The 16132-nt window shown below is 37.4% G+C and overlaps 2 protein-coding genes across 4 annotated transcripts; one reads left to right on the top strand and one right to left on the bottom strand.

The window, feature by feature from the left end:
* Positions 1-607: 607 nt before the first annotated feature.
* On the bottom strand, positions 608-6885 carry si:ch73-335m24.2 (protein eva-1 homolog C). 3 transcript variants are annotated; one of them, XM_034211830.1, is made up of 8 exons: positions 6744-6885; positions 4360-4486; positions 4147-4270; positions 3354-3506; positions 2766-2909; positions 2223-2294; positions 2055-2135; positions 608-1423 (listed from the first exon to the last, which is right to left on the bottom strand). In XM_034211830.1, exons 1-8 carry the CDS (start codon positions 6815-6817, stop codon positions 1038-1040), a joined length of 1161 nt encoding a protein of 386 aa, XP_034067721.1. In that variant the 5' UTR covers positions 6818-6885; the 3' UTR covers positions 608-1037. The 3 variants fall into 3 exon arrangements, with proteins under 3 accessions (XP_034067721.1, XP_034067719.1, XP_034067720.1); XM_034211828.1 differs by having other exon boundaries at positions 610-1423; positions 4360-4565; XM_034211829.1 differs by lacking the exon at positions 2055-2135 and having other exon boundaries at positions 611-1423; positions 4360-4565.
* A 3231-nt stretch (positions 6886-10116) lies between these two features.
* On the top strand, positions 10117-16113 carry clic2 (chloride intracellular channel 2). The gene is made up of 6 exons (XM_034211843.1): positions 10117-10407; positions 12001-12110; positions 13174-13299; positions 13404-13504; positions 14216-14397; positions 15501-16113. Exons 1-6 carry the CDS (start codon positions 10354-10356, stop codon positions 15660-15662), a joined length of 735 nt encoding a protein of 244 aa, XP_034067734.1. The 5' UTR covers positions 10117-10353; the 3' UTR covers positions 15663-16113.
* Positions 16114-16132: the final 19 nt, after the last annotated feature.

Genomic DNA, 16132 nt, shown 5'->3' with positions numbered 1-16132 from the left:
CTAAATAACGCCACCTTCTGCCCTGGAGTGTGGGTAGGAAACTAAATGCAGCTATCAGCCTAATTGCACATGAAGAAAATCATGTGCAATTTCGTAAATTCATAAGAATATCAAATTTACGCTTAATCGGTGGGAGTGTCTTTTGGGGAGTGTGGGAGTATGCCAGTGGTATCAATCAATCAATCAATTGAGGCAGCCTAATTTGGCTTCTGGCTTTTTTTGTTGCATTTTTGCTCTCCTACATTCATTTGACAGCTATACTTGAGGTGTTAGATACAACATGTATGGTAATTTTTTTGAATGTGATGCAGTATCAGGCTACTAAGCTAAATGCAGTACATTATACTTAAATTAGCTTAGTTTTCTTCTTTTTTTGCCACACCTTACCAGCTACAACATAACAAAAACTCCTAATAAAAAAAAGAAGGATTCATAATAAATGAACACATTTAAAAAGTGTCATTTTTCATGATGAATATTTTTTACTTTTCACGCCCAAAACATTTTTGCTGAAAAATATTAAACAATATTTTTGAATTCAGGGCTTTAACCTTTTTATTAGTAGGCATTGTAGTATTTTTAAAGAATGGTTTGTAACTTTTACTCAAATAAAGCATCTACATTTGTGCAAGGACTTTCTAGGAAACATCACTTAAAATATACCTAATTGCTCACCCTACTAAAACAACTATTATTATTTACAATGTTGATTGTACACTATATACTGGTTTGACATTTTATGTGACATCTTAAAACCAAAACAAATATGCAGAAAACTTCCCGAGGCATATTCATTTGTCCCATTTGTTACATTTCATAAAGAAATACCTTCATGAACAAATCTTCTACTGTTAATCTTCATAACCAATTCATGTAACACATTGTATTTAACTTTTTATTGTTAATAGTCACTTTGACAAAAATGACAAAACATGGATAAAAAAGTTTCATTATTTTGAAAGTCAATTTCAGTCCAAAACTTTAATGTAATCAGAAGGATTATTTAGCAATAGTTTCAACTGTACATGTGACTTCTCTCAGTTGTTGTAGGTTTTAATCTTATGAATGGCATAAGGGCTGGAGTCTCGATGTGGCCAAATGTCTCCGTTGGGCAGATCCCTCGTCTGTTCCACCTCACGTTCAACCATCTCGACCGTCAAAGTGGAAGGACTGAGGATTTCTGTAGTGCGGTAGGATTGTGTCAGGCAACGGAAGGACGCCGTGTCTGAGATGTCATCGTCAAAGAGATCCTGCATGAGTTCCTTTCGTTTCCTGCGAGAAGCTTTCAGCTCCTCCTTCAGGTCAGAAACCAGATCTTTAACATCCCTCACCAGTGTGGAGCGTACACCAAACAGGCAGAGCAGGAAAACCAGACCAGCACAGATGCCAACCACAAAGTACAGAGCCACTCGCTCTGGGAAATCTGAGGGAGAATGAGAAGCGTGATGATTGTGAATCACACTAAAATCTAAATGTGGCATGAGACACTGAAAATACACAGATATCCATCCTGCTAAACATCCTGACCATACATATTTACATTGTTGTGTACAACAGTAAGCTTGTGTGCAAATAGAGATATTTAAGATGTCAGAGTTGGCTCTGGATAATAAGAGAATAAAAAAAAGCTTATCATGCTTTAAACTGTATAACCTTTCAATGATGACGTAAAAAAAGACTTTAACAGCTTTCATGCATGTGCCGCTTGATTTTAATTTACTGTAATCAACTGAAAGGGAGCATAAGGCTGACTGATGTAAGGATCAACACAAACATCTACGGCATCTTTTAGAACATAGTAAGCAGTCATCTGAATATTTTTGCACATTCTGTATTACTGCATAGAAAAATTGAGGAGGGCTCTACAATGCAGAGAAGAAGAAAGATATAGGCTTATACACTTCTAATTATTTCCTTTGCTTTGTGTCACTGTGTCAATTTTGTAGGACTAAAACATGCAATCCAACCTTACAGGCCTTTTTATAGTATGATCTACATGTACATACATGCAACCCTATAGCCTGAGGTCTACAGGCGTCACTCACTGCACATACCCAACATTTTTTCAATGATCTCCAGAGAGTTGGTTAAGAGCACGTTATGAGGCCTGTAGGTGGGGCCAGTGTACCATCCGCCTGCAGGTGAGAGGAGTCTGGGCTCAGACACCAGTCAAAGTCTGCTGCATGTTACAAAAACCTGTGCATTTGGAGTCTTTCTCTCACCATGTGTGTAGTCTGAGATCATGAAAGGATCAGTTGACCCTCGACTCACATCTTCCAGAAGATACCGGGGCACTAAATAGAACATTTGACATTTTTTAAGGTGAAGCGTACATTTAATAATTTAAACTTTATTTACATTTCAGTTGAGCATCAACATGTATTAACAATAACATTGAGTGAATTACAAAATAATATGAAAGGAAAACAAAAAAACAACTCATAGCTATACTTAGAGAGAAAATGGGAAACTATTATATATATATAAAAAAAAAAGAATCAATTAGAGAATTTAATTTGATAGACAGATTAGGATAACTAAGATGTTATATAATAGACAGTTGTGTTAAAAGCCCTAGAATAGTGCAATAAGAGAAGTCAATTTGATAGACGCATTTCACATTAAAATGTACAATAAAATACAGTTGTATAGAACGTGTAGGAGTTTGAATGTTTTTGAGGTAACATTTCTGAAATGTCCCTAAGATATAAATAAATGTATTTTAAGGAGGTGCTGTATGCAGTAACATCTAGTTTGTAACGTACCACAAGTGAAGGACACCCGCAGGTGTTTCCTGGTGCCGGGGAAACACGGGTCCCCAAAGGTTTGGGTGTCGGCCACAAGTGAGCAGCTCGCTCTGCTGTGACACCGTCGTGACACCTTCCTCAGAGCCGTGGAGGACAGACACTCTGAAATAAATAAAGGTTAGTGTGATAAATAATGGTTTTATTCTTAGAAATCTGATTATTATTAACATTATTAACTGGTATAAAATCTAAGCTCGGTTGTATGCTAACAAATGAACCTTCTTTGTTTCATGTTAAGTAAAAGAAAAAGAAGAATTTTAAGCAAATTGTGCTGTCAGACTTATTTGGACAACCTGTTTTTATTACTTTGAATATACATTTGTAACAGTAGTAGTTTGTCATACAAATGGTTTCTAAATTTGCCATCTCCAGGAATCATCTCGTTTAATGTTTAAGACTATTGTATTTATGTACACATCATCCTTGATATAACTCAACTAAACCAAACTAAAATAATAGGACCCCACTAATTACTCCCCACTTGTGCCTAGAACTGATATTTGTTCCACTATATTTTCACTAGCAGAGAAGGAGCAGGTTTCAGACCCATGTCATTGTGTGATCCAGGTTCCTGAGGACAGTGAGGACTGCCGTGCAGCAGGTGTCCGAACGAGGCTGAGTAGATGGCGAGGACGGTGTCGTTTTTACAAGTCAGCCTCAGACGCTCATTCTCACACACCAGCCTGCTGCGGTGGTGCTCTGAAGAACAGATAACATATAAACACCATTAAAGGAAGGAGTATTTCCATGCAAATTTAGTAAGTAGACTTGGCATGTTTTAGCTCATGAATGACATATTTTGTGGGAAGGCTCCCTGTCGCAATATACCGATAAAGATCGTAATTCAATTTTATAAAACCGAGATAATAATATTATGTTAACTATCAAAATATGATAATATAGTGTAGATAATCCAGTACCTCTTAAATCAAAAATCAAATCCTACATTTCCATTTCCAAATACAGAATTTCCTTAGACCCCTTTTTTTTTAGGTATGCTTTGCTTTTTGGTCGTAATAGGTTTTTCCACAGCAGTATATGCTTAATAAATTATATCAGTTTTTACAAACAGGGGAATGCTGCCCGCCATCTACAGTAAATAGTACACTGACTATGGATAAGTAGCCTATTCAACCCCACTTCACAACATTCAAACTATCTCTGTAATACGATAAAGCCTAGATTGTGCATGATAATCTTGAACATGCCAAACAAACAATTCTGCTATTGCTTCATATATTGTTTTTAGCAACTAAACTGAATGAATTGTTGGCACACTGACACTACTGTTTTAGTCAATGATTCTCCACATTACAAATATAGGACCATGGCAACATACCTGGTCTGCACTTGTAGGAGACTAGAAGGTACTTGCTGGTGAGAGGACAGGGGTCCTGCCCAAACACTGGACTGAAGACAGGGATGTGACAGGACCGACGATCCTGACACTCTGACAGCACTTTCTGCAAGGACAGGGAAACTTGTTGACTACAGTACTCCAAATCTCCAGAGCATTTTATTTAAACATAGTCTGATTTCACATTCGGGATACCTCGGTAGCGACTGGGGAAGTGCATTCGTTATCCTCCTCTGCAGTTGTGTTTGTGTTTGCAGAGGGACACAAATGCAGATTAGGAACACGTCGTCCATAGAAAGCCGAGAGGACGGCCACAGACGTCCTGGAGGGACACTTGATGATGAGTGTGTCTCCTTCACAAGCATGAGCCGTGTGGTTCTTCAAGATGTTGTGAAGGTAGACTACAATAAAAGCAGTTGGTTAGCATACAACTCCTGAAAATCTACATTATTTTTGTCCTGACACTGAGGCTATTATCTTGAACACGTGTTTTTTATCTGTCCTGGTCTACCGTGAAAAGCACATCCTGAGCGCTCTACTGATATAGCACTGACAGAGAACATCTTCGCACGTATGGCAGTAAAGGAGATTATTGATCAAAATAAGTGGTCATATAATTTTTTTTTATTTACAACAGTTTTAGCTCAAAATGTTAGATGTTATTTTCAAGACTCAGTCCTTTGTAAATACAGTGGGACCTGCTTTTTCTCATTGTGAGACATTTTTGATTTTCTTCAACATATTTTATATTTGTTTCCAATATTAATCAAAGAAGGACATTGACTCACTCAACCCTTGTATGGTGTTTGGGTCTGTGGGACCCGTTTTCATTATTTATCTAAAGAAAAAATTATTTCATCAATTATTTTTTCAAACTCACACTCAATGGCCTTGGCTCATTTTCTGTGAAGAATATATATCAGAACACATTTTCAATGACCACCTACTACACCCCCCCTACACATTTATATTACATACAGGATGTTCGGGTCCACTGGACCCGGGGCTAACAAAAGTGTGAAAATTGTAGGTCCTGTGTACCTACACTCGCTCCTCCTCCTGTCTGGGCCTTCTGTGTGTGTGCGTGTGTATGTGTGTGTGTATGTGGGAGACTTTTGTGTTTCTGCCCCTGCCATTCCCGCATAAGGTTGCAACATTGTTGATAAATTCAAGCACTGACTCCTGTCTGCTCTCACATTCCCACATTATGTCTTGCGGGAACCAATCTTTATTTTTTTCACACTCTATCCAAGCTGCAAGTTTGGGACGGGACACAATAAATAAAGCTTCGCCAGTTTGGGTCCTTATCACAACTGATCAAGATAGCCAAAATATTCTCTGCTCAGAGGGCCTTGCAGATGATTTTGGAAGAGAGAGAACCATTTGATGATGTAGAAGAAGAGGAAGATGTTTCAGAATGTGAGGATCACATTTCTGAGAATTCTGAGTCTGACAGTGACTTTGAAGAAGAGGATGAGATTGAGCATCAGCTAGTTACAAAAAAAAGACGAGCCACAGGACCAGCCGGTCAGCAGGCAAAAAAACGAGTAGCACTTTAATTCATTAATGTGATCTAACAAATGTAAAAGGGCCAATATTAACCATATATGCTGTTTATATTGCTTGTAATTAGGATGAAGTAAACATCTGTTGAGTATTTTAACATAAAATAGTTTGATTGTGTTGAATTGAAACCCAAAAAGGCAGTGGGTCCACCAGACCCACGAACACTGGCTGAATAACAAAAATATGAACACCACACAAGGGTTAATTTCTGCTAAAGAGGACATCTTTGTAATATATTTCTTACACCCAATTACTTAAAATATGGAAGAAAATCTATTAAACTTACTTATTAAACGACAGCTTCAGATTTGCTTTTCAATAAGAAGGCATATGATTTCCCTTTGTGTGTGTGTGTGTGTGTGTGTGTGTGTGTGTGTGTGTGTGTGTGTGTGTGTGTGTGTGTGTGTGTGTGTGTGTGTGTGTGTGTGTGTGTGTGGGGTGTGTGTGTGTGTGGTGTGTGTGTGTGTGTGTGTGTGTGTGTGTGTGTGTGTGTGTGTGTGTGTGTGTGTGTGTGTGTGGTGTGTGTGTGTGTGTGTGTGTGTGGGAAAAAGAAAGGCAGTACCAGGCACTCACTCACAATGAACTATTATTAAGCCCCTTAGAGCCTGCAGCCGCACAAAAAATGGAAATCTCTGATGAGGTCAGATAGAGAGATACACTGCAGTGCTAACGATAGATTTGTTTGTAGAGATACCTTTGACATTGTCTGAATATATCAATGTTACCATAATGCCATCCATCATAATAGCCAGGAGGCAGGCTGCAGTTTGTCTAATGCTTTAAAGGGATATATATATGTGAAGGTCTAAGTTCAGCACCCTCACTCTGGTCTTTAACCATGAGTTGCAGCAGCTGTTTAGAAAGCAGGATATGCAGAAAAAATGCAAGGATGCTTAATATCTCTCTGAAACTTCCTTTTCAGTTACAGTTAATGGCTGAAAAACAACTGTTCAGCATTTTAACCTACTCAAAAAATAATAATACTTTTGACTTTTGAAAACAAAAACACTTACGAGTGAAATCGGGAGCTGAATGAGCGATGTGAATCTTCAGGGCCAAGAGAAGAGATAAGAAGCAGTAAGTCCATGGCACTTTCATTGTGTATATCCTGCAGGAGAGACCTCTGGGTTTTGTTTGAGTTGTCGTGCTATTAACTGTCCGGGAAACGGCAGTCAGTAGGTCAATGATGCCATTGTGTTTCCAAGAAACAGCCACCCCCTTCCAGCAATAAAAAAAAAATCTGCAGTGCAGTTAGTTGATATCTAAGCTCCATGTTTAGGGGGATACATTTACATTTAATCTGTAGTCTTTTGATTTAAAGCTCTGCTGCATGTTCAAACGAGAATAAGATTGTCGATGAAAATCAAACATCCTTCACTTTATACGAGATTAAAATGCTGCAAAAAAGCCCATGGTGTGACTTTTTGGTTGGTTGTTTTGGGTTGTGGAACTAAGTTAGTTCATAGTTTAACCTTTTGGGAGATTTTGCCCTAATTTAATTATCGATTTTATGTCTGTATTTGCAGTATTACAGACTGTTCGATGAGAGCATTAATGCCCTTTTCATGTCTGTGTATTAAGTATTAAGTTCAGGAGCTACAGCAAGAATGCAATTAGCTTAGCTTAATTTAGCTTGGCTTAGTTTAGCAGCAGGTGGGAGCAGTTGACCTTCCTCTGTGCTCATACAATGGCAGCACACCTGGCAACCTCGCTGTAGCGACAATTATTATTATTCTGTACGAGCCAACAACCTGTTAAGTTACTGTCCAGCTGCCTCGCCCTGCTGCTAGTCTTTATGCTAAGCTATTCTATTAACCTTCAAGCTCCATCTTTATACTTGACTCACCAACAAAATAATGGTATTCATATTTTTGTCCTAATCTCTTCTAAAAAATAAGCAATAAGTGTATTTTCTAAAATGTTAAACTAACTTAACACCTGATGAATGCTATTTCCAAAAGAGACCGTCTTCCCCCGAAAACTAAACTCATTGTAACTAAAACCCATTGACTTATTTTAAGTAATGTACATTATGTTAAGTTACCAGTAAGTTATGAAGCTTTTGCTATATAGAGATAACAGCAGACACTCATGTAGATCCACCAGCAGATACTCACTGGCATGTCAATGTTTTGTTAGCGCTGTAAATCTTGACCTTACGTTTGTGTGTGTGTGTGTGTGTGTGTGTGTGTGTGTGTGTGTGTAATAGAAAAATCAAGACTCATTCTCTTGGACTGGGTTCTGTTTATGGAGATAAGGCACTTTGTTTCCAGGAGGTCACTTCCAGCTGTGTGTGTGTCCAGCGGAGATATCTGCATCTCTCGGGCCTTTCCTATCTTTCGGTGTGTGGAAGAGGAAGTTAAAGGTCATTGACATGTTTTTTCCACAAGTACTCAGGATATCTCTCCTGTTGAATGTCCTCAAAGTTTACTTTAAAAGTTGTGATTAACTTTAGTTTGGTCTCTTACCCAACTCTGTGTGTGACAGTTGTTGTCATACCAACCAAACACTGACGCATAATTCATGAGAACTGTGACAGTATCAGCTACTGCAGCCACTTGTGATGGTGAATCAAAGTTCATATCTGAATGGCCCTCTAGTCATTTATCACACAGGCTCAAAAAAACACACCCTCCATAGCAGAGTTATAATGGAGGGTGAGAAGGACACACTTTTTAATAATGTGCCTACGTTAGATTGACACTCCCACCTCATACTCCAGTAAATTCCTTTCACCTCCCATAGGAAGTGTCAATAGAGTAACTAATTATTCCTTAAAACTGTCTACTTGGGAGACGGATGGTACCAGCGTGTGGAGGAGAGATTATCTGCAGACATTTGGAAAATCCCAGGTCATAACCTCTCTGACTTTGCAGATATTTAATAAAGAAGAGGAGGATACTATCTTTTTTCAACAACCTTCTCTCCCTCTTTTACATTTCCTGTGATCATTGAGTGTTATTCATCACATTTCCAGGATTTGTTTGGAATATCAATGTTTTTAATGGCACTCAGCCACCTAACAAAAATCGCACAGAGCGTTGCATCTTTCTTTCTTAAATTCCTAGTGATGCGTTGCATAACTCTGCCCATGATGTGTTATTTATTTGGGGAAGTCTCAACTACAGCTTGGGGATTTCACCAAAAACAACACTTTCCTCTTTACTGTAAATTATAGTATTACAAGAAACTGAGATACTGAACTAAGCCCTCACTTCCAAACTATGGCTATGAGTTAAAGATAAGAGTACATATTTTTTATTTAATTACTAATCATACCACTTTGAATATTAAATGTTAAATGAAACGGAAGTAATATTTGTAATACTTTCTTGACACTTCAACGCATGCAAAACAAATCAAAGTAAAATGTGCCTGTTGCGTTACTGCAAATACCTCTGAAATATCCCCTTTTTGTTTAAAAAGAATAGTGACAAATCCAACGTGACCTTTTCCCTGAGTAGAATAAAGTAGAAAACAATTAGCAAAATATATACCATGCGGTGGGCGATTACAAGTCCTGCATTATAAGTCAAAATATTTGCGTATATTCAGGAAATATGCTTTAAGAACGACAAATTAAACTAATTTTAATGCTGAACTAATTATCTCAATGTCGTGTTATTATTTCATACAGTAAATACAGTATTATAATTACCACAGTAAGCTGATGGCAAGATTAGCTGTTCTTAATGAATGACAAAAACGTTTTAAAATGTATTTAAAGGAACTTCTTACAATATGTTTTAGCTGTTTGGAATTGAATAAAAATGACAACATTTCTGAATAAAATGTATTGGAGTTAGTGTGTCAAATATATACAATATTGGCAAAAAGTACTTAGAGAACTCTAAGTCATACTTGATAACTTGCGTACATTTCCTTAAGGAGAAATCCTTAAGGATGGGTTAAAGTGAAATCTAGGTTAGGCTATGAATGATATATACAGTATCAACCAAACCCTTTGTAAAACCCAGAAAACAGATAAGAATGAAACTGGAAATGTATACGGTAACTGAAGGGAAGATTTCTGTGTTAGAAAATCAATCTACTTATACTTATATAATGTTAGATATTACATATTACTAGTTGATGACTTATCATTAAAACCATTATTTTTACTTTCTGAAATATTATCTTTAAATGTAAAATGCTAACGTTGAATTTGGGATCAGCCTTCCTCCTAATCTAATATTCCCTTCATACCTAACAGTGTTGGAATGTGAGTGATCCATAATGAATCCTCTGAATTGGTGTGTTTTGACTCACACGCTGTTATCAGTTCCTGTGTATTGCAATAAGCAGAGGAAACTATTTTAGGCTCATAGATGTTGCTTTGGGTATATAAGAGGGAGTACCCCGCCCATCTCTCTGGATCCTCCCTCTCCCCTCACTAGTGAAGTATGTTCAGAGCGATAGCCTCCTCCTGAGACAAAACAAACTGAGCCAGGAGGTGTTACACTTTCTCCACAGAGACCATTTAAACCAGAGCAGCACCTATTCACTGCTATCAGACTTCTCTCCATACAGCGCTGTGGGTGCAAAAAGACTTAAGGAGAAGCTTTGACTGGAACAAGGAATACAACAACAACAAAAGTTGTATTACATTTGTTTTGGGACAACATGGCACTTCGACAGAACTCTGAAATGGAGCCAAGCATCGAGTTGTTTATTAAGGTCAGTCATTTTAAATTTCACTAATAACTTAAAAGGAGAAGTTGGCTGGAACATGAGAGGGAAAGTCAATTACACCTGAATTCACTGTCAAAAGAGCCTCTTGTGTAGATAAATTCAACAACATTAACCAGTTTTTATATTACTTGTTATTACCTGTTTAATGTAACTGCCTCATATCCTCCCTTTTAGAGGAACATATTTATGTATTTGATTTAACCTTCGATTCAACCGGGAGGTCCAATGAGATTACAAATATGTTTTCATAGAAAAAAGAAAGCACAAATTTCTCGAACTCATATTGCAGAAATAAATTCTGTTTTGACAGTTTTACTAAAACAACTTTGACATCTTAAGGAATCGTATTCTTTCATTTTGGATTTAAAAATAGTTCTCAATTTAGTATTTCCTTGCAGGGAAGCAGAAAACACAAATGCCCTGTTTTCAAATTTCACTTCAGGAATTAAGGCAAACAAAGGATTTTCTGATCACTTATCAGTATTGTATAAGAGGCCAGAGATCTGCACCATGTTGTACGATCAATCAGAGGACAACTCTCATTTTGATGGGTACCATTTAAAGATACTGTGTGCTGCAGATGCTACAAGTGTTTCTTTCCCTGTTGTGTGTCACGGCGCTTATATTTTATCTGTGAACTCTGACCACAGACAGACAGCCGACCTTATCATCGCACAGCCAGACGGAGCTGAGAGCGAACAGGAGGACTGGTACACCCGCTTTACTTACACATATTTTCAGTTGTAAACCTCTATATCAAGAAAAATGATAAAATATCTTCCTTGATGTTAATAGCCAGACAATACCAACACGTGGAACTTTTCATTCTACTGGTACACAAACCTGTTTTTGTTAAAGGCATCTGTGCAGAGACAGATATAAAACAAGGTCAAGTGAGACTCAGAACAATTGAAGAAAGTACAATATGCTGTAGTAGACAGTACATTATGTCTCTTATGGGTAAGGGTTGAACAATTCAACAGTTGACATTTAGGATTTCTGCTGAGAGTGACATCAGTCTTAGGTTTTCACGCTCAAGGAATTTGCATTGGTGCAAATACAGGAAACAAAAGCCAAGAAACACGCTTTATCACATTTGTTTAGTCTGTATCAAAAAGTAGGAGGATTATAAACACACACAAGAAATAGTAGAGCACATAAACCTTATTTTTACTCTTCAGGCTAGCTGTTTCTTTTTCCTTGTAGTCTTAATGCTAAGCTTTGCTAGGCCAACAAGCTACTGACTGTACTCATGTTTACCGAATAGGCTGAGAAAGTGGTATCAAACTTCCCATCCAACTTCAGGAAAGAAAGCATATAATTTTTCAAAATGTCAAACTTTTCCTTTGACATCAAGAGGGAGCAGAGCTAATAGTTGTTTTCCGCCACAACACAATGCCTGCTTTTCCCTCGATGGAGGAAACCGCCTGGACACGCCTTTCTTTCACTTAGATGTGTTTATTAGCGGATCAGAGGAGAAAATATATTGTGATTTGCTATAACACTTCACTGGCTATAACAGGACATTTATGGCTCATGTAGTCATATACTTAACATTTACTTGTTTGTGTTTTTCAGGCTGGGCATGATGGGGAGAACGTGGGGAACTGCCCCTTCTGTCAGAGGCTCTTCATGGAGCTGTGGCTGAAAGGAGTGAAGTTTACAGTGACCACTGTTGACATGAGGAAGTAAGCCCCCCCTCCATCAGAAACACTTCCTGAGCATCTGGTCTTGGGGACTTTTACACAGGACTCTTTTAAGAAGCAAATGAGAGAGAGAACTTGAGAGTAATCCAAATAATTTCTCACTTATCAATAGGTGTGTTTCTCCCTCTGTCTCACAGAGGTCAGAGGGAGGAGCCGTATAGCTCCATGTACAAAGAGCTCTGTGTCGCTGTCAAACAAACACCTTCTTTAATTGAGGCTTTATTGTGTGAATTTCTCAGCGTCATTACCGGTGAGCAAATAAGATCAGGAAACTTTGAAAGGAAGCTGATAATTGAATGATTCATAACACACACACACACACACATACACACGTACACAGCCGACCACTCCCAGCACAGTGTGTTTTTATAACTAAACACACAGCCAATGTTAAACACATTAATCTACTGAACCACATTTGGTTCTGACAGCCTCGATAACAACACGCTCTCAGTTTTGACTTGCTTGATAACAGTAAGATTAAATACATGTACTGAATACATCTATAAGAAAGACATCTCCCTGCCCTACTTCCTCTTCATTTTTCAAATACCTTTTCCCTTATAGAGGTTTAAGCTGATGCATGACAAATAAAATCTGCAATATAAATGGCAAACTTAAGGGGGTAAAACGGGCTTTATCTAAAACACATCGTCCATATCTCTTATTTTATTCTTGATATCTTCAACTTGCAAATTATACCTTTTGCTACAGCATGTATTCATGACAGGACCCACGTATTTTACTTTCCTTTTGTCTGGATCTCAAAACAAAAGAGAAACAAAAGACAAGCAACAAAAAAAGGAGAGCAGATACTGTACCACTTGTAATGCATTTTTTCTACTCTGTTGCAGAACCTTTCAATATTCAGTTTTTCTGTATTTTTCTGAAAAATGTATTCCTCTTTCTGCCGTTCTCTTTCATCCTACTTTTCAAATGTAACCAATATTGCATAATTCTTTCAAAATTACATTTGAGATAAATAATTCCCTTTCGACTCCTTACTATATGATGCTTATTCCACATTTCTGTGTCCTCTCTGCAGGAAGCCCGCTGAGCTCAAAGACTTGGCCCCCGGCACCAACCCTCCTTTCCTCCTCTACAACGGCACCCTCAAAACAGACTTCATCAAAATCGAGGAGTTTCTTGAACTAACAGTGGCACCTCCCAGGTATTGTTGCCGCTTAATCACTAAGCAAATATTAATCAGGTGTGATTGTGACGATGGCGTATTCTCATCAAACACGTTCACTCCCTTTCTCACCTCCCCCGCAGGTATCCTCATCTCAGCCCACTAAACAGAGAGTCTTTTGATGTGGGCGCTGATATTTTTGCAAAGTTCTCTGCTTTCATCAAGAACAGTCCTAATAACACCTGTAAGTCGGACATTCATTCATTTAAATTCAAATAATATGTGTACATATCCTCAGATAAGCCTAGCAGAATCCATAACCTTTTTTAAAACCCATTATTAGAGACTTGGTTTTATTGTGATGTTGTTATTTATTGATTTTATTTGTATTTATTTTAGGAAAATAGATCAAATACATGTTTAATATGTTATCACAGGACTAATGGGATTTTAATTCTATCTACAAAACATGTGATAAGCCTCTAAAATATGGTAATATTCCATAATAGACTAGAACAGCCAACAGTGTATTAAATAGTAATTATTAGCATCAACCAATTACTTAACTACTTGGTCCTTATGTTGTTACACATGTATATTATTATATTATTGGAATTGTATTTGTGATACTTTGATGTGTGGGCAGTCTAGTTGTTTGATATATAGCAGTTATATTTGTTTAGTTAATTTAACCTCTTCAAATCTATTGCATTTTATAAACCTATAGATTTTGTATGGTCATTTATAACGTAAAAAGTAACTAGAAAAGATCAATAAAAGTCAGATAGAAGTAAAAAAAAGTACAATATTTTCCCTTTGAAATGTAATGGAGTCAATGAATAACGTGCCATAAAATGGAAGCACTCGTGCACTGTACTTGAGTAATTGTACTTGCAATTACATTACACCACATACCATTACAGAAAACATAATCTCTGTGTTTCTGACCCTCCAGTCTACGAGAAAAACCTGCTGCGGGAGTTCAAGCGTCTGGACAACTACCTGAACTCCCCGCTGCCCGAGGAGATCGACCACAACTCCAGAGAGTCCGTCGCCGTCTCCAAGAGGAAGTTTCTGGACGGGGATCGCCTCACCTTAGCCGACTGCAACCTGCTGCCCAAACTGCACGTCATCAGGGTGAGACTTCGCATCTAATGGGTTTCCATTTTAGGGTCATCTCTAGTAACTATAGTTTAGTCTAAAGGCAGTGGTGCAAAATATATAAGTACGTGTGCTTTCTCCACTTCAGAGGTCTCATATACAGACATTTTCAATGAGTAATCTTTGAAGTTATTCAAGTTATTTAATTTTACAAATAAAATAGGCCTTCTTAAGAGTCAAGTTAAACGTTTGGCGTTAAACGTTGAGGCAAATTGTCTACATCTGTGCCTCTTCATTGGATGGGGGGTGTCTTGAGAATTGTAGTTCTGAATCCTATATTGACTCAAAGAGGTCGCTGCTAGGTGGAATCATTATTTGACTGCACTAGACAAAACTCGCTCTATGAAAACGTGTACTCACTGCTACAATTCTGAGGAACTGACTTGATACTTGACAGAGGTTGTATATTGTACTTTTTACTATACAATACATTTATCTATGCATGTTCATTTGTATTATGAGATTTTACATTAAGAAAAAAAGGTATGTTAAGGTTGTATAAAAGTATGCATTATTAGAGATCAAATCAATATTTTACTACCGGGCTTGTGACTCCTTACAAAACAATGTGTGTGGTTGTGGCTTCCTTGTCACCATTTATGATGTTAATTAGTTTCACAAAAGAGACATTTCCCATCCAAACTGTCTGCAAACCAAAGAGGTTAAACGATCGAACATTTCACAGGAAAAGCTAAACCAATAATACCAATGTGTGTATCAGAGCTGTTTTATTTTCTTCTTTCCTCTCTGATCAATCATCTCACAACCATTCAGATGTATTCATATTTTTCCATTAATGTGTCATTATGTCCCCGAATCATGTTAAATCAATGCCAAGTACTTTTGCTGCATTTATTTTATTAAAGGTACTCCACAGCGATAAAGAGAAATATTATCTATATTTTAAATCCACTACATTATTATGAAAGTTATAGTTACTTAATGACCATAAAAATGGTGCATTGTACTATATTAAAGTATACTAAACTGTTTAACATGGTAATTTTACATGAGTACTTTCTGATATTTATAAACATAGTATTCTTTATAATTAAGATTTTCCTTTCTTTGTATTTCAGGTTGCTTCCAAGAAGTACTGCGACTTTGACATCCCCGCAGAGTTCACAGGCGTGTGGAGATACCTTCGAAACGCCAGCGAGAGAGAAGAGTTCAAACAGACGTGTCCAGCCGACATTGAAATCGAGAAGGCTTACTTCAGCGTGGCCAACAAGAGGAAATAAAACCTTGGATTCTTTGTAATTAAGTGTTCACTCAGTATAACTGTGTTGTGATCTGTAGAGGGCGCTACAACCTACAAATTAATATGTGGCCACAAAACAGACACTATTCCTCCTTAAATCTGTATTTTTGTTCCAGTAAGATTCTAGGACACGCTGAAGTAAAACGTTTTATTGGTTGTATGTATCCACATCCATAGTCACTCAGACAGATCTTTAAGCCATATTGAAAAGGCCAAATGTGCAATTATTGTTATTGTTTATAGTGTAAATAGATATTTTTCAACACTTTTTTGATCAATCACCCTCTTTAAAACATACATGATTGTGTTACTGTGAGCAGCAGCTGCAGAAACCTCCACATACAGTTATTTTAATGCAAACCATGAAATACACTTCTGTATCTGATGTGATTATCACTGTCACACTAATAATAAATATCAAAATGATTTGTCATAATCTTGTTTTTTTGT

The sequence above is a fragment of the Gymnodraco acuticeps genome, unplaced genomic scaffold, assembly GCF_902827175.1.
Source record: "Gymnodraco acuticeps unplaced genomic scaffold, fGymAcu1.1, whole genome shotgun sequence".
NCBI classification, from domain to species: Eukaryota; Metazoa; Chordata; class Actinopteri; order Perciformes; family Bathydraconidae; genus Gymnodraco; species Gymnodraco acuticeps.
Note: the sequence above shows the minus strand (reverse complement) of the source record. Positions and strands in the feature narration are given on the sequence as shown.

Excerpts from the sequence above, each read along its gene's own strand:
- clic2 (XM_034211843.1), top strand. The coding sequence starts at position 10,354 with ATGGCACTTCGACAGAACTCTGAAATGGAGCCAAGCATCGAGTTGTTT. Across the intron at positions 10,408-12,000 it reads GCATCGAGTTGTTTATTAAG|GCTGGGCATGATGGGGAGAA; the intron begins GTCAGTCATTTT and ends TGTGTTTTTCAG. Across the intron at positions 13,300-13,403 it reads CTAACAGTGGCACCTCCCAG|GTATCCTCATCTCAGCCCAC; the intron begins GTATTGTTGCCG and ends CCTCCCCCGCAG.
- si:ch73-335m24.2 (XM_034211828.1), bottom strand. The coding sequence starts at position 6,828 with ATGAAAGTGCCATGGACTTACTGCTTCTTATCTCTTCTCTTGGCCCTG. Across the intron at positions 2,136-2,222 it reads GATCTCAGACTACACACATG|GCGGATGGTACACTGGCCCC; the intron begins GTGAGAGAAAGA and ends TCTCACCTGCAG. Across the intron at positions 1,424-2,054 it reads GATCATTGAAAAAATGTTGG|ATTTCCCAGAGCGAGTGGCT; the intron begins GTATGTGCAGTG and ends ATTCTCCCTCAG.